This window comes from Mirounga angustirostris, unplaced genomic scaffold (assembly GCF_029215605.1).
Source record: "Mirounga angustirostris isolate CCGP_5_RB_7025 unplaced genomic scaffold, mMirAng1.0.hap1 SCAF_2, whole genome shotgun sequence".
NCBI lineage: Eukaryota > Metazoa > Chordata > Mammalia > Carnivora > Phocidae > Mirounga > Mirounga angustirostris.
Window position 1 is genome coordinate 122,485,240 of NW_026991710.1, and position 17,615 is coordinate 122,502,854.

The window sequence follows — 17,615 nt, forward strand, 5'->3', positions numbered from 1 at the left end:
TCCAGGGTGAGATCTAAAGCATTCCTAAAAGTTTTGAGAATGGTGACTGCTGAGGACTGCCACGGGGACTGAAACCTCCTTGCTAGGCTACTGCCAAAACTCCCCTGGCCTTCATCTGTCCCCTGGCCTTACAACTTCTGGGTAAGTGCTTATGGTTCTATTTGGGTTGCTGTCCCTTTCAGAGTGCTGACTTCTGGAAAGCGGTGATTTTATCTTGTGTTTCTTTTCTTTTCTTTCTTTTTTAATTTTAATTTTATTTTTTAAAAAGGTTTATTTATTTATTTCTGAGAGAGAGAGAGAGAGTGTGAGTGCATGATGGGGAGGGGAGGGAGGGGCAGAGGGAGAGAGACAAGCAGACTCCCCGCTGAGCTGGGCTTGATCCCAGGACCCTGAGATCATGACCTGAACTGAAATCAAGAGTTGGAGGCTTCACTGACTGAGCCACCCAGGCACCCCTCTTTTCTTTCTTTTTCAAAAATCTTTCCACAGTATCAATTATATTGTAAGATTTTCTGGGAAAAATCATATATATTTCCTTTCATGAAGGGACTTTATGTAAGGACAACTTTCAAATACCAGGCATGCTGAAATTATTTTAAATATGCTTAAACTTTACTCTCAGCTTAAAAAAGAAAGCTTCCCTTTTGGAGAGACTGCTAGGGATGATGGGTGGGCACTAAGTGAATGGCTTTCCTTTGATCAGGTTATGCTTTGTGAAATACTGGCATACTTCCACATCCAAATGCTGTGGTTTAACCACATTGATGCAAAGGGAACTCAAAAGACCTTTGAAGTTCAGGCACAAATATAGATATAGATTAGAAAAACAGGAGCAAGTTTTTGTCCTTCCTAGACACAACCACAGTATCACATACTGAAGCCGTGGAAAGAGGAGGTGAATGATGCCGAGAAATCGGAGTTCAAGCCTACTGAGTTGTTTTAAAAATTTTATTGTTTGTCTTTTTATGCTACTTTGTAGTATGTCATGAGCATCTATGTCCTAAGTATCTCCTTTTGGCTAATAATGAGATAAAAAGTATCCACATCATGGCCAGAATAAAGTTAAAAACAAAACAAAACAAAACAAAAAAACAACACCCCAAACCAACCAAGCCAAGTTGATCCAGACTAGTTTCCATTATCATAAAAAAGCACTTACACAAAACTTGCCTGAATGCTCTGCTAGGTCAAAAGCTTCCCTAAAGACCTGGGTGGGTGAGCCAGCATCTCTGGAAACCAGGAGGTGATTCTGGATGCCTGTATTATGGTGGCTCTAAACTTTCAGGTGCATAATACTGTTTATTGGTATGTTTCAAAAATCAGACTCCAGGGTCTTATTCTTAAAAATTCTGAATCAGATGAGGTCCAGTAATCTTTTTTTTTTTTTTTCCTTTAAAGGAAGTAATTTGCTGTAATTTAGAGGGCACCCTTGGGGAAATGTTGATCTTAAGGTACCCCTCTGAAGGCTCAAGATTCTAAAGCTGAATACGTTTCAAAATCAGAGAATTTTTTTTTCACCACCATAAATCAGATAATTATTGAATGTTAGAACGAGAAGAGCCCCAGAGATCATTTAGTCTAAATTTTTCATAGCTAGTGAGCCACAGGGCTGATACTAGAGCACAAGACTTTCTGAAGAACTCCCATTACAGCTCAGCACAGTGGCTAAAAGCCAGCCTGGTGTAAGTTCTGGCTCTGCCACCTGGGTTATGTGACTTGGGCAAGTTATCATTTAGGAACCTCACTTTCCTTATCCGAGGTGATTGTGGGAGTGATGTGAGCTGGTGTGTGTAAGGACTGTTGGCAAGTGACTACACCAGGGTGGTCATGCATAAGTTTCAGATTCTTTCAGGCAGATAATGTGTAGTGGCCAAAGAAAGAATTTTACGGTAGGTGAAGGTGAGCCACATCCCCACCAGCTGACCAGCAGGTTTGAATGAAAAAGCAAGCTGCCACACATATGGGTATTTTTAACTTAACACATATTAGTAAGTCACACACAAAATAGTTTACACAACCTATCCTGTCAGCTCAAAGTCCCAGCTCTGACCTTCCCAGTGATCTCACTAGCCCCTTGCATGTGGTCTCTCAGAGCACACATAGCAACATTCCAGAACAGGATTTCTGTGACCCTTAGCAGTCAGCCTCAGGCGACCACAGATCCTCCTAATAGCAGCAGGGCACAAAACCATGTAGGGATGAGCCTCCAGCACAGCCCTGGCGATTTCGGATTCAAGCCACTGGATTTGCTAGATTTGCTAGATTCTTTGTAGCAAGTAGGAAGTGTCTCTATAGTTTTCAGGCAGTCTACTGATCAGTGAGAGTCCATTTATTACATGCAAAGTAAGTCAGCAATTTCATCAATAAAAACCTATTTCAGAATTCATTATGCTGATAAGCAAAATCTCTGGTTGACAGAGATACAGATAACAAAAGCATTTGTTGGAGCTGCCTCTGGATTATTTCCTCTCTGATAAAATAGTAGCTGAACACTTGGGTGAGAATTTTCCATTAGAGCAACTGCGGCCGTTCCTAGTGCTGAACTCTAACCTAATTAGTACACACATACATGATGCCACACAGTGAATGCGAAAGTATTTTCAAGTAAATTACTTCATGTAACAAGCACATAGCACAGTGTTTGCCTATTAAGTACCCAATTACGGTTAGCTGTTAGCATTATTCCTACTACTATTAAAAACATGATGAATAGAGACACAATTAAAAAATAAATAAAATGTATAGAAACTCTGTAATATAAGCTGCATTAATAAAACCTAAATGCAGGTGATCTTATATTACTGCAAATCAAGAATTGTTCAGAGTTTGAATTTAGCTCTGGTTCCTACATGGTATCAGAAATTTGGGTTAAAGTTTGATTTAAAAAAAGACAGTAGAAGCTAAAGCCTACATCTCACCTAGCAGGTATAAGGTCATACTTCTCAGACCTTGGATTATGACCCATTCATGAGCTGCAAATCAATTTAATGGGTTTTATCTACCACTTGGATAGAATATGGAATGTATCATATAAAGTAAGAATGAATATTATTTTGTAAAACTTTTACATGCAAGCAGTGCATACTGGATCACACTGTAAAATATATTTCTAACTGTTGGTTGTAGTTAAAAACATTTGACAGTCTATGGCATAGGAAACATGAAGGAGGAGGAGAAACATGTGGGTATCAGGGCACTGATCTTCCAGATGAACATCCCCTGGCATATCATTATTAATGGTTCTTGAGGGTCAGGGTAATAAAACCAAAAACCAGAGTGTTTATTATCTTTAATTTCAGACTTGCTGCCTAGAACCTGGGAACTTCCTAAATTCTTATTACATAAGCCTAGATACGCTAGAAATGATTTTCAGACACCAAATTCAGAATCAAAAGTTCAAAACAAAATAAACCCCAAACCTCTGAAGAACGTAAGTGTACTACTTTGAGAGCTTACATTTCTTTCTTTCTTTCTTTCTATGGATCAGAAAATGGTACAAAATGACAGACACTTCCTCACTTTTCTTCAGCATAGTAGTAAACTCTCTTGTGTCTATAATTTCGGTGGCATCTTTAAGAATCTATTAAATTGCAGAGGTCCCCCAACGGCCTTTCCTTACACAACTGTAACTGCAGCAGCAAACTGCAGGACAGAAACATACTTATGGCTATGGCCCACACACAAACTTCTATTTTTTGTCTCTACTCTGGATTTCTATTTCCAGTTTAACAGTTTATTGTCAGACAGCACTACACCTCTTAGTTTGCTAGAAAAGAGTGCAGACAGTGATGCCTCATGAAAGGTAAAGGCTGGTTCATCAAGACTCACTTTAAATAGAATATAGAATATAATTTTTTTTGGCTATTATGTCTTGAAATCTTTTTATTTATTTTTAACTTTTTATTTAAATTCAATTTAGTTAACATATAGTTTATTATTAGTTTCAGGGGTAGAATTTAGTGATTCATCAGTTGCATATAACACCCAGTGCTCATTACATCAATTGCCCTTCTTAATTGCCCATCACCCAATTACCCCATTCTCGCCACCCACCTCCCCTCCAGCAACCCTCAGTTTGTTTCTTATAGTTAAGAGTCTCTTATGGTTTGCCTCCCTCTCTGTTTTACACTGTTGGTGGGAATGCAAACTGGTGCAACCACCTAGAAAATGGTATGGAGTTTCCTCAAAAAGTTAAAAACAGACCTACCCTACAACCCAGCAATTGCACTACTACGTATTTATCCAAAGGATACAAAGTGATCCGAAGGGGCACATGCACCCCAATGTTTATAGCAGCAACATCCACAATAGCCAAACTATGGAAAGAGCCCAGATGTCCATTGACAGATGAATGGATAAAGAAGATGTGGTACACATGCGCGTGCACGCAGACACACACACACACACACACACACACACACACACACAGGAATATTACTCAGCCATCAAAAAGAATGAAATTGTGCCATTTGCAGCGATGTGGATGGAACTAGAAGGTATTATGCTAAGTGAAATAAGTCAGTCGGAGAAAGACAAATACTATATGATCTCACTCATATGTGGAATTAAAGAAACAAAACAGATGAACATAGGGGAAGGACAGAATACAACTTTTTGTTATTAAAGAAGGTAGAAGGAATGACTGACAGTTTATGACTGGGCCACATGGAAATATGTGCTTATGGGAACAATTATAGATATTAAATATTTTTAAACTGTTTTATAACTAGTGATGTCATCAGAAGTGATTTTCTTTTTTAAACAACTAATAAAATACTTCAAACTCACACTGAGATTGCACATTCACAATATTTTGCAGTGTGAGGCATATTCACAATATAGTGAAGACTTTTGGTCTTCAAAGTGCTTTTGTATCTTATTATCCAACGCAGTTCTAGAAGTGAGGAGGCTGGGAATCCAGTCTCTATTAGTTATATGATAAGCCTGTAAATTTCTTCCAGGCTTTCATTTCTTTGTAGGCAAAGTAAGATAATTACTGACCTGCTAATATTCAAGGTTTTCGGGTTATATGATTTAATGAGCTCATCGCTTTAAAAAGCGCTTCCCAATTGTGGGGCAGTTTTATTAAGACAATAGTCTCTATATGCCAAAGAGAGTTACAGATAAGCTTTAGGGGAAAAGAACCACAGAAATGCAAACTTTCCTATTTCAATCCCATTTCCTCTTAAGAAAATAATGCAGATGTTATTAAATGATCTTTTTCAGCCCCAGTTACAGGTAGTTCTGTCGCATTCTCAAATAGCTTCCAAGTAAAACTGAAAATAAGATCCTTTGCAAATTTTGTTTCTCTGATGAAACTCTTTGGAGTATGAAGGTATTTTTTAACCTCTTTTGGAAGAAGCAAGAGCCGTATTTCCTTTCCTGTAGTCACGTTATTTACCTAACTTTTCACGAACTCTTTTCTCTTGCACGCATGGCAGGGCAACTGTTATTGTAGAGAATGTAAGTATCAGTCACTGAGCACAGACTCACAGAAACTTAAGCCTGGGAGGAATGTCATGTGTCGTCTTGCCCAGCTTCTCATTTTACAGATGAGGAAATTGAGGCCCACAGCAGTTACGTGATCTCTTTCAGCTTTTGGTGAGAGAATTGGAACTTGCATCCAGGCTAGAATCAGGGATGTGTTCTTCCCACTCTTTGCAGAATCCCATGCCTTACCAAAAAGGAATATTCTTTTTGCTTAGCACATAGTTTCTTGTCACAGCTCAGCTGTGTGGCTGCCACCATAGCCTCACAATGAAGGATAAACAGTGTGAGGGAATACCTGCCTTGATTCGCCTTTGTACGCGGTGTCTACAAATGGTTAAGACATATGGTGGACTTTTAATAAGCGTCGATACTCTAAAATTTCAATAGCATTATTCCAATTCAGACATGCTTTTGGAAAGAAGAAACAACTGAGAATCTCACAGTTGACTGCCAATTGTCAGCTGCCATGTTATGAGAGTGTGTGCTTTCATTGTGCTATTTAAAAATGTCACATGGGGCACCTGGGTGGCTCAGTCAGTTAAGCGTCTGCCTTCAGCTCAGGTCATGACCCCAGGGTCCTGGGATTGAGCCCTGCGTCGGGCTCCCTGCTCAGCAGGAAGCCTGCTTCTCCCTCTCCCACCCCATCCACCTCTGCTTGTGTTCCTTCTCTCACTGTCACTCTCTTTGTCAAATATATAAATAAAAATCTTAAAAAAATAAAAAAATAAAAACATCATAAACGAACATAAACATACACTTAAGGACCTCAAACATCCTGAAACATTCTCTTTCTTGGCATTGTGAGAATGTTTTTTACATATATCGGAACTCTAGATAAGCAAAGTGATTTGAATACTCAAGAGAAAAGGATAAATAAAATAAAAGTAAAATACTAATTCCACAGAGTGTCTTGGATCGAATCTCTTTCTTGATGAGATCTATTGACTGACTGTGCACTGAGCCATTGTGAACCAGGGTGCAAGCTGTTCTTCAGTCTCTGCTATGTAAAATGTCTTGTCATTTGATGACACAGATTATTATTATACAAAAATCAGCATCAAACTAGAGAAGAATTTGGGAGAGTTCATGGCTTTTACGGCAATCCACAGCCAAGTGATGCTGTCTTGACAAAATATAAAATTACCTCCAACCCTGAGTTGAAGCTCTAGGAGAGCAGCAAACAAGCCCTGTAGTATTGTTTTAGATGAAGCACAGTGATAGCTCCGTGCTTCCTTCAGGCCTCCTCTTTCTTCCTGAACGAACTCCAGGGAATGGCATCATGTCAGGCTTTCCAGATGGATTATGTGAAGCCATAGCTCAATGTCATTTTCAATAGGAAGCCTCATAATTAAAGGTCAAATAGTCACTTCATCTGCAATCCATCAATAGAAAAAGTACTAATACGAAGAACTAATCAATCAATGGCAAATGCACTAATAAAAGCAATGAATCAAATTCAGCATCTGCGTAGATGCAAGTACACTGAAGAGATTGAGACAGGGCAAAAGCACGAACAATAAAATAAATTGAAGTGTGTGTACAAGAGAATATTCAGAAGGCTTCTCAAGCGAGAATTTTCATCTTTGGTTCATTAGTTACCTGGGTACCACTTGGCCTACAATGATTTATTCTTGAATACAAATACTGTATATAATAATGAATGGTATTTCATAAGGCTTACTTAATGTATTCTATTGGAGGTGTTACATGCATGCACATGTGTTTATTGTGTATGTATAAAATCGCTAGAAGAAATATTTTGATAGTGATCTCAAAAGGGTTAGATATTTTTTCTAAATGCCAAATAGATATATTATAATCCATTGTACTTCATCTTTGTGTGAGAGGTGAAAGATAGTAGAACTCTGAGTGATATTATCTGAAATATGTTTCCTGCTTTCTGGAATGTGAATTTTTCACACTTAGTGTGATGTTCTTTCATTTCCATGCAGACAAGAGTTCCCTTAGGATAATTATTGGCCTGTAGCTCAGGCGACTATCATGGCACATCCTCTATACCAGTGATGTCAGGTCACCAGGAGAGGGGAGCATGCTTTGCATTTTGTGAAAATGGATACAGTGAAATTATAGGGCTTGCCAAGGCCATTCTAGTGATGCTGAGCCAAACACCCCTTGCTACAGGTAGAAATAAGGGTGCTGCTGGAACAAGGGCAATCCATGTCACCTCACTGAGATAAGTAGCAAAGAGGTCATATTTATAAAGGCTACCTGGGAGCCTGCAGGAAGGAAGCCAGGTATGATCAAGGCAATGATAGACTAGGCAGGTTGGAAGTAAAATTCCCGAATCTAAGAGCTAAGGAAACTGAAGCCTGGGGATGTCTCAGTGGAAGAGTGAGGACAAGTATTTAGGTCTTGCAATTCTAAGAGTGCTCACGGCTATCATGTTATGAAAATAACTAAGGATTTAGACTCTACGGTTACTTAGATTCCACGCTAGTACCTTATTGGAGGATCTAAGATCTATTTCATGGGAGAACACTGCAAATACAAAGTACATAAGCAGACAAAAGTCAAGTTAACTCAACCCTTTTTAGCAAAACAGCTACCTCTGACTGGTGTTCAGAGTCCCCGTTTGCCTGAAAATCAGGTTTCAGAAAGTGTCAAGAACAGAATAATATTGCTTTGAGATTAAGAAAAAGAAAAAGACAAAAAAGAAAAAGATCTAGTGGGTAGGTATTTTACTTATAGAAAAGGAAAGAATACTGATGGTGCTGCAGTATGCTTCTTGGGTTGAGCAATTTGCTCAACATGGTCAGCTCCAGCACAGAAGAACATCGTAGAGAGACAAAACAGCCATTTCGGTTTTCCAAAAGCAAACCCCTGGGAGTATCTGGGATTTAAAAGCGCATTGCATCTTAGGTCACGGGCTCATTTGATCTCTGGCTCTGGACACCTGAGGCACCTGGCAGCTCTTGCCTCTGGACCACCTACCTTTATAAGAGCCCCTTAGCTTTTAGGAGACCTGGAGCACTAGACATTACAGCAGAGTAACAGCACAGGGGTGGGGGTGGGGTTAGTGCAAGATGATTTCTTTGAAGTCAAAAATTAAACCACACCTATTTCATGAAAATCTAGAGGACAAGGGGTCAGGGGACTGGGACCCTGGAAACAGTAACACAGTCATAACTAATATAGTTACTGATAACTAATAACAACAGCTAGGCGGGCTACAGAATTTAGTCCCTCGCAGTCTACACACAGTGTAATGATTGTATACATTCTGCCGGGTACTGACTACCTATTATGTACAAATACTGTGCTGGGTACTTAACACATTTTATCTTTAATGTTAATAAACTTTATAAAGTGAGGATTATGCTACCCCATTTTACAGATGAGAAAGCTAAATTTCAGGGAGGTTAAGTGATTTGTCCAGAGTCACAAAGTCAGGATTGGCATGTGGCTTCCAAAGCTCTCTCAACTTCGATTTAATGATATTATGAAGAAAGCCTAACAGAAATACTGCAAGGTACAGACATTCAATACAGTTAACCCTCGAACAACATGGGTTTGAACCACACGGGTCCACTTATATGTGGATCTTTTTTCGATAAACACGGTACAAGGCTGTAAATCTATTTTCTCTTCCTTATGATTTTCTTAATAACATTTTCTTTTCTCGAACTGATTTTATTGTAAGAACACAGTATATACATATAACATACAAAATATGTGTTAGTTGACTGTTACCAGTAAGGCCTCTCATCAATAGAAGGCTATTGGTAGCTAAGTTTTTGGGAAGTCAAAAGTTATATATGGATTTTTGACTATGCAGGGGGGTGGTTCCCCTAAGCCCCAACCTGCATTATTCAAGGGTCAACTAACTGTATGTTGTTTATTCAAATAAGCTGAAGCCCTAGATAGCAAGTGCTCCTTAAAGAGTCTGTCCAATTTCAAAATCATTTTCCAAACTTGGCAAGACTGACAATAGATTCTATCTAAACAAATATGCTTGGGGTTAGTAAAAACATTATGAAATGTCTTTTTTTTTTTAGCTTACAGACTGAACTTCTTTAACATGAATAGACAGAGCAATGCCATGATTTTTCATTCTCTTAAGTGAGTCTCATGCCAAAATGTAAAGAAATTTTTAATGCAAGTTTTTACCACAATGTGATGACTACCTCAAGGAGTTTGTGAATGATGTATATTTCAAGAAGTTCCTGATTACTTAATGACTTTTAATGACTAAAAGCATGGATTCAGATTCCTGGATAGGTTATAGGGATAATGCCACTACAATGGGTAAAGCTTAGTAGAAAACAGCAGTTTTCTTCTTGATCTACTTTAGTCCATTAAATAAATACATATTTCACTTTAGGTGCTAATCAGATTAAATTAATGATAACTATGTTGTGTTTCTTTATAGAAATAACATTCTGAAATGAACTTTAATGTCAGTATCAGATTAGAGTAACAATATCTCTACCTTGCTCCAAGCTCCCAAAAAATAAGTTAACATTTTCCAGGGGCAACTCTAGAGCCTTCCAAAGCCAAGTTTTTGCCCATTCCTTTTTAGAAGTTCCCCATCCTTCCCCATCCCTGCCACCCCCTCCCCCGGCTTTTAATGTTCACATTCTACATTGAAACCCTTTTATGAGAATCACAAACATAATTATAAATTAAGCTAAATCCTACACTATTAAATTTAGGCCTTCAAAAATTGGTTCAATCAAATAATGGTATTTAAAAGGAATGACCCATCCTCACCTTGCTTTTTTGTTCTTTATCTAACGGAGTGGACACTACTCCATTCCATTTAATTTGAAGAATTGCTTAAATTTCAAAATCATAAGATGTAACTGTCTGAGGATAATATAAAGTTGGTTTTTAACTCTGCGAATCACTTACCCAGTGTGAGGGATTTGTGTGTAGAACAGAAAATGATAGCCACAGTGTCTGCTGGTGTGAAACCCGAATTATTCCTAGGGGCAAAAAGAGTGTTTTACAAATACTTGTATAAAAAGCCTACTTAACACATCCTAAATCAAATGTAGTACCTACCTTCATGTCAACATCCTTTTGATCAATCCTGGTGACAGAAGTAATTCTATGCCCAAATGTAGAGAAGTGTCTGAATTTTTTAGAGAATCATTCCTGAGTCATTTATCCATGAAGAAAATGTCTTAAAAATGTGTGGTGGACACCACTTCTCCCCACTTCCCCATGCTCCTCTCCCTATTCCCCATTCCTAACCTCTGGCAACCACCAAGCTGTTCAAAAAATTTTTCATTTCAAAATGTTCTGTGTGTGGAATGATATGGTATGTAACCTTTTGGGATCGGCTTTTTCCCCTCAGCATTGACCCCTAGACATTCATCCAAGTTGCTGTGTGTATCAATAGTTTGTTACTTTTATTGCTAAATAGCATTCCATGATATGTATGTATCATAATTTGTTTAACCATTCACCTATGGAAGGACAGCGGCACTGTATCTAGTTATTGGTTATTGAAAATAAAGTTGCTCTAAAAAAATGTGTGGTGGAGGTCTCTGGCTTTGTGAAAATCATGCAGTGGGGACCTGTGTTAGCAAAGTTACTAGGCTATCACTTGATATTAATTCCAGTGGCTTGAAAGAGTTAATGTATCTCCATAATTGCTTCCCTCAAGAAGCAGCAGACCTTTCTGGCAGCAAACACACCCTTTGGAGGAATACATGGTATGAACAAAGATTTAACATCACATGTTTCAGTAAAAATAACAAGTTTTCATTCCTTGAGCTGTTACTGTGTATCAGATACTCCTCTAAGTTCTATACATTTGAAGAGAACTATCCCATAAGGTAGGCGATACAATATCCCTATGTTATATCAAATACGTTAAGCATTAAAAAAAAACCTCACTTAGCTAAAATCCATTAAGTGTTATGGGGACCAGTACTGGTGAATTTCATATTCAGATTTTCTATTTTAGAACACAAAGATTTAGAGAACCAGGAGCCAAAAGGATTAGAAATGTTGTTGTTGTTGTTGTTGTTAGTGTGCTCGATATGTTAGAAACTATTTCTTCCTACAGAATCAGGATTTGAAGTTACAGTGAGTCTATTCATTCCCTGCCCTGAGTTAGCAAATGGAAAACACTCCAGAACCTGACTCTATTTGTATAATTGTGGATATAACAATCAATCCAATTTTTAAGGATCTCTAAAGAAAGTGATCCCACCGCTTTCCTTAGTAACCTCATCCTCACTATAACTTTCATTGGGAGAAAAATCTTCCCTAAATAGATCCACACATCCTGTTTTCTTTGTTATATATTCACTGGAGGGGAGAAGGGCCTCCTCCTCCTCCTCATCCCCGTGTTAAGAGAATGTGAAAATTGCCCTTTGGTCTTCTCTCCTCTGAAAAGTCATGTGTGCTCATGCTTCCTAACCAGTCTTACCTCCTGCTCTTTTTGGATAACAACTTCCCAAACAGTTTTTGGTGTCTCACCTCAATTGAGGATTCTCATGGATATGCATCAGTTGAGTATAATAAGATTGCCTTACTGTTCCCACATTTTATTATCATATTTATATTGTGATATCACTTTTCCTTTTAAACACTGAACTACACGGCTGACATATTCCTTGATCCCTTTGTTCATCATGTATATATATACATATTAGGGAGATTGAGAAAGAAAGAAAAAAAGGGGGTGGGAGGGTTATGGCACCAAAGAAAAGGATTATCTCAAGCTTGGTAAGGAATGCGGGATAATGATGGAGCACACAGAGAATCTTCTTGAGGGAAATAACCATTGAGCTGGCTTTAAAGGACAGGTTTAGACGTGGATGGGTGTGTATTTCAGGTAAGGGGCAGTGAGACTGATATCTGAGGGTGAAGGGGGCAGTTGGCAAAGAGCAGACTCTTCAGGCTGACTTGAGTGCAGGGGCGCTGGTTTGTGACCAGCAGTGCGGACTTGACAAGACGGGCTAAGGAGGTTGGGAGGACTAACCACCCAGTGCAGTGTAAGAAAGACTGGTGATGATGAGGCTGGGCAGGAAGCAGAAAGCTGTCAGGGCCTGAAGAATCACAGTGAGGGCAGGGATGCTGGTAAGAGACATGAAGACAGAATTAAAGAACTTGTCAAATGTTGACCTCTGTGAAATATTCCCTCCCAGCAGCTTAAGAGCACAGGCTTTGGGGGAAGACCCAGCTGAATTTCAATCCAGACCATCCTTTTGCTTATATAGAAAATGGGGATAATACTGCTGATCTCTTAGGGGCCATTGCGAGGATAAATACCATTGTTTGTTAAGAATTTGGCACACTGCAAATGTTTAACACGAGCTAGCTGATCTTTTTATTGTTACTGTTACTTTGAGAGAGGAGGAAGAATGAAAGAAAAACAAGAAGCTTTGGGCACATAGGATTAAGAGCAGTACTAGGGCGTTAATGGAAATAGGGAAGGGAAGGGGAGGCCCAGTGGGGCCTGGGGAGGAGGCCAAGGAGCGAACAGAATTTGTATTAATGAGAGGGTGCCGTTTTTTCAAGAACTCTGGTAAAGAGAAGAAAAAGGTCATGGGAATCTGAACGTGACCATGCAGAGATAGTGAAGACCCAGTGTAGAAACAACTGATGAAACCAGGTCCTTAGAGAGGTCAGAGAGGCCCAGGCTGTGGGATTAGCCTGAGAGGGCTTATTTTCTAGTCCGTGAACTGGACACAAAAGAAGACAGGGTGAGTGAAAAATATGGAAAATTTTCAGGTAGAGAATGGGAAAGGAAAGGCAATTTATGTCAGAGATTTTACTTTCTTTGTAAAGCATGAGGCACTTCACTCATCCACAGAGCTGGAGGTAATGCTGAGGCCTGGGAACCTAAGAGATTAGGAAAACTTGAAAGAGGCAGAGTGGGGAGTAGGAAATAGAGTCAATTCACAGTGAGTAAACCCCTTCGACAGGGATGAAGGCCCATCTGTGCTTGTGGAGCACGTGGCATCACAAACTGGCCTAGGTTGAGGCTGTTCTCCAGCCATGCTTGTGGTGTTGGTGACGCTGCAAAGGCCTTTGTAGTCTTTTGCTGCCCTTGTTTATAACCCATTGTTGCTGCATCTGGATCATGCAGTTCATTTTTTTTCCTCAAGAGTCTGGCAACACACTTCTCCTTTAGTGAACTTTGTTCTGCTTGATACCTTGCTCTTTTCCAGGCTGTAGCACATTTCGTGTGTCAAAATCTCTCTGGCCGAGAAGGCTCTGATTTAATCTGGCCTTGGCTGTCATGGGTCAGCAGCACTTACAGTGCGGCTAAGAAGCCTATCTGCCAGCCCTGCTTCCTCGTCCCGTTTCAGGTAAGGTGGCTGAAGCTAGGCCTGCGTGGGCAAGTTTCCAGCCCAATCTGCGTTGGAACAGTGCCCTACGGTCTACTGACACAGGGTCCATCAGTGGGGAGGGAGTATCAGCACATAAAAATGGACCACTGAAGGTTAAAACAATATTCTCCCTAAATCCTCCATCTGTAGAGAAACAGACTGCTCCATAACCTGGGCGGTGGGGAAAGCCAATAGAGCAAATGCCCACTGAGGCCTCTGTTCACGAAGAGGATGGTGCTGATGAATGACCACAGCAGGAAACACTGAGCATTCTTCTAAGCCCTCTACTCCCAGTATTTCCTTCTTCTTGGAACGGCCTTATAAGCCCGAGGGTACTACTATTGCTTGCTTCTTCCGAAAAGGGAACTTGAAGTACAACAAGGGTAGACAACTTCTCTCAAGTCACACACCGCCAGTAAGTAGGCTGCCCCAAACTGGAGACAAGCCTGCTTTCTGAGAAGGAAATTAAGAAAACGAAAACAAAAACCGAAACACGGCCACACACTTCAGTGGATGTGAGCCGCTACCTTGGTAAGGTAGGTAACCTTCCTTCGGCCACGCTCTGTCAAGCGGTGGCCTAAGGGCCGAAAGTCATGACAACACCCAGAAAAAGGACGCATCCTGTGCATTATATTTAAATGGTAATGACTATAATTATTTTCAGTGATTAACGTCTCTATTGTGTCTGTTCACACTCTTGAAAGGAATCACATTACTATTTATTTTCTAACTCTACCTTATCTCTTTTTAATATTGATTTTCTTTTTATCCTGTTTTTATAATTCTTTTGATCACTTTGGCTCCCCTTGAGATGTTTATTTCCTTTTCTTCCCAACTGGTCTTTTTATGCTCTTTTACAAAGCTTTCAATCAGTGTTTTCCACGTAATATTTATCTTGCCTTTCTCTGCAGTATTCACAAAGGAAAACATGTCAGAAGGTTTTACTAGTAGAATCACAGAATGTGGAGCAGAAAAGGTCCTCTGAGAGAGTTCCATCTAAGCCCACTGTTTTCAGAGGAGGAAACTTCCATGTGAAATACTTTCTTTTGTTAACCTCTGTACCTGTGTTTTGTCTTTACTTAATTTTAGGAGAAGCCCTCATCTGTCATTAGTTGTGTGCCATTAAACAAGTTACCCAGAGCTCTGTGGCTTAGTTGCCTCACGTCTGAAATGGTAAGACTTACCATTAATACTAATACCTGCCTTCTTCCCCTCCCTCCCTCGCTCCCTCCCACCACCTCCTTCCCTCCCGGGGCTACAATGAGCAGCCGATTGAGACATCTGATTAAAAATGTACTGAGACAGGGATGAAAACACCTATACAAATATTCAAAATTTGTTTTCTTCTTTTTTTCTTTCTCAATAGTTTCTTTTGTCACTCCAGTGATACTCTGGGTTTCTATTACTCTAGTTATCAGCTTTCCAAACTGTCTTTTATGTATTTTTTAAAGGCTCACAATTACTGCTTTCTTTTTCTTAACCTTTTCAACACTTTATTTTAACTCTGACAGCTTCCCCAGGTTGCAGACTGTGGACAGGGTACTCTGGACAACTGACTCTTGGTTTGATGAATCAGCTCGTCTCCTAGCATCTGTGACAGTGTAACATCAAAGAGAATGTACTACGAAGCTAGAAATGCTAATTTCCTCTCTTCCATCATTAGTTTGTGCAATAATATAGATAAACTGTTTTGGTATAATAAATATTGGACAGTTGCTAACATTTATTGAGCACTTAATATACGCTAGGGTTGTGATGAGGACTTTCTGTGCATACTATTCATTTCACCAAATGACTCTGTGAGGTAGGTCCTATTACTATCTCCATTTTATAAATGAGGAATGACAAAAGTCACAAAGTTATTAAGTAGGATTGAAACTCATGTCTGTCTGACTCTAGAATTGGAATTTTTAACCCTGACATTATTCTGTCGACACATAAGGACACAGAGTAGTAACTCTAAAATGTATTTTAAATACTCAAAGTAGTAGTTCACATGCCAGACACTAGAAAGCTAACACATCAGGTCAGTAGATCCAAGAAATGTTAACCAGGTAAGAGGAGTGTTGTAGGAAAGTTGAATTTTCTCAGCTCGTCTCTCCTGGTTTATGCTAAACTTCCATCATCAGGGGTCACTGGCATACTGTATAAAAAAAGAAAGACTGATTTCCACGCTGAGGTTTTTGTCTCTTGATATCTGGACGGGTTTTAGATTTAATGAATCGGTAAGAAAAAGATGAAAAACAAACCATAGGCCAATTTCACTAATTTTAAGTAGAAAGAAACAAAAAATAGGAAGAGAAAATGAAACTCAGCAGAGTATAAACCAATGGGTCCTAGTTCACACTCTTGGTGTCTTTGACTAATTTGTTTGTGTGAGTGAACTTGAAGAATCCAGTTAAATACTCTCTACAGATTCCCTAACCAAAACAAGCACTTAGGAATTTTAAAAGTAATTGAAGTAGTTTAGTGCAGTGGAAGAAGTGTGGGCAAATGTCAAATGGAAATGGATTTCAATTCCACATGTACTCTTTGCCATCTGTTATTAAACTACTGAAATCTGATTTTAGGCAAGCTATTAAACTAAACTACTCTAAGTACAGGTCCTCATCAGCCAAACAGCAACAAAAAGGTATCGTATCATAGTCTTTGTTGTCAGACTTTCATGAAAGAACATACATATAGTCCCTAGCACAGTGCCTGCCACAGAGCCTGGCTCCGTTAACTTATCTTTTATTGCTCCAATAAAATCCTTAGTTAGGCACAAATGAGGTCTCTCATAGTTAAAAAAACAAAACAAACAAAACAAACAACCATCTTCTGAATTTTGTTCAATTGAAAAATTCCTGATTTTTAATGGCACATTTTGGGGAGGGGCATGATTATAGCCACTCCTTATTCTGCTGTTTATCAAAGAATGTGCATGTCTGACCACTGGTTGAGCAAGTTCAAAATGCAAGAGAACTTCGTTGAATAAAAGGGCCTTAAGATCTCAAGGCCTTCTGCAAATCCAGTCTACTCCACACTGAAAATTCTCACTTTTAATTCAACCAGTTGTGACAGCATCCCGGCCCCACCCCTCCTTCAGCCATTCCAGCAGCGGCCATTCTGTGCTTTTCAGCATGTTTTTAGTCACTGACCGGACATCTGCATCCTACCCAGTCTGACAGGATAGGAGGAGAGGCTCTGATATGACTTCTGCCCCAAGGACCAGCACACAAACAGCCGGTGAAAGGCAAACATCTTTTCTAGGGTGACATAACAAACCGTTTACAAAAAGAACTTTAAAATAGCTCCGACTCCTACACTACCCATTTAAATCACATTTTCTCGGTGTCTTAATGGCTCCAGGCTTCCCTCTTACTTTATAAATCACAACCACAAGCCAGGGAAAATGGTTCAGATTACACCAATCAATAAATTTCTATTGACTGCTGACAATCAGCCTCATGCTATGCCAAGTGCTGTAAGGGCCAAGTGCTGAACACGAGGCCTGAACAACTCGGCCACTGTTTCGATCTCAGAAACAACCTGGACCAGGCCATCTGCGTGGCGCAGTCGGTTAAGCGTCCAACCCCTGGTTTTAGCGCAGGTCATGATCTCGAGGTCCTGAGATCCAGCTCTGCGTCAGATTCTGTGCTAAGCGTGGAGCCTGCTTCAGATTCTCTGTCTCCCTGTCCCTCCCCACTGCTCGCGTGTGCATGTGCACACTCTCTCTCCAAACAAAAACAAAAACTAAAACAAAAACCCTGGGCCTTTTCCCTTGTGCCAACTCATTGCCATCACCTGGCAATCTGGCCTAAGCCTGCCTTT

General features: G+C 39.7%; 1 protein-coding gene across 4 annotated transcripts in view; it reads right to left on the bottom strand.

Moving 5' to 3' along the window:
• The window catches only part of SLC10A7 (solute carrier family 10 member 7), a 257,182-nt gene that overhangs the window by 19,567 nt on the left and 220,000 nt on the right, over window positions 1–17,615 (bottom strand). For all 4 annotated transcript variants that reach the window (XM_045880336.3, XM_064585137.1, XM_064585136.1 and 1 more), the window contains one exon: window positions 10,363–10,436. In XM_045880336.3, coding sequence (XP_045736292.1) covers window positions 10,363–10,436 — 74 coding nt within the window. The remainder of the gene's footprint in view (window positions 1–10,362; window positions 10,437–17,615) is intronic.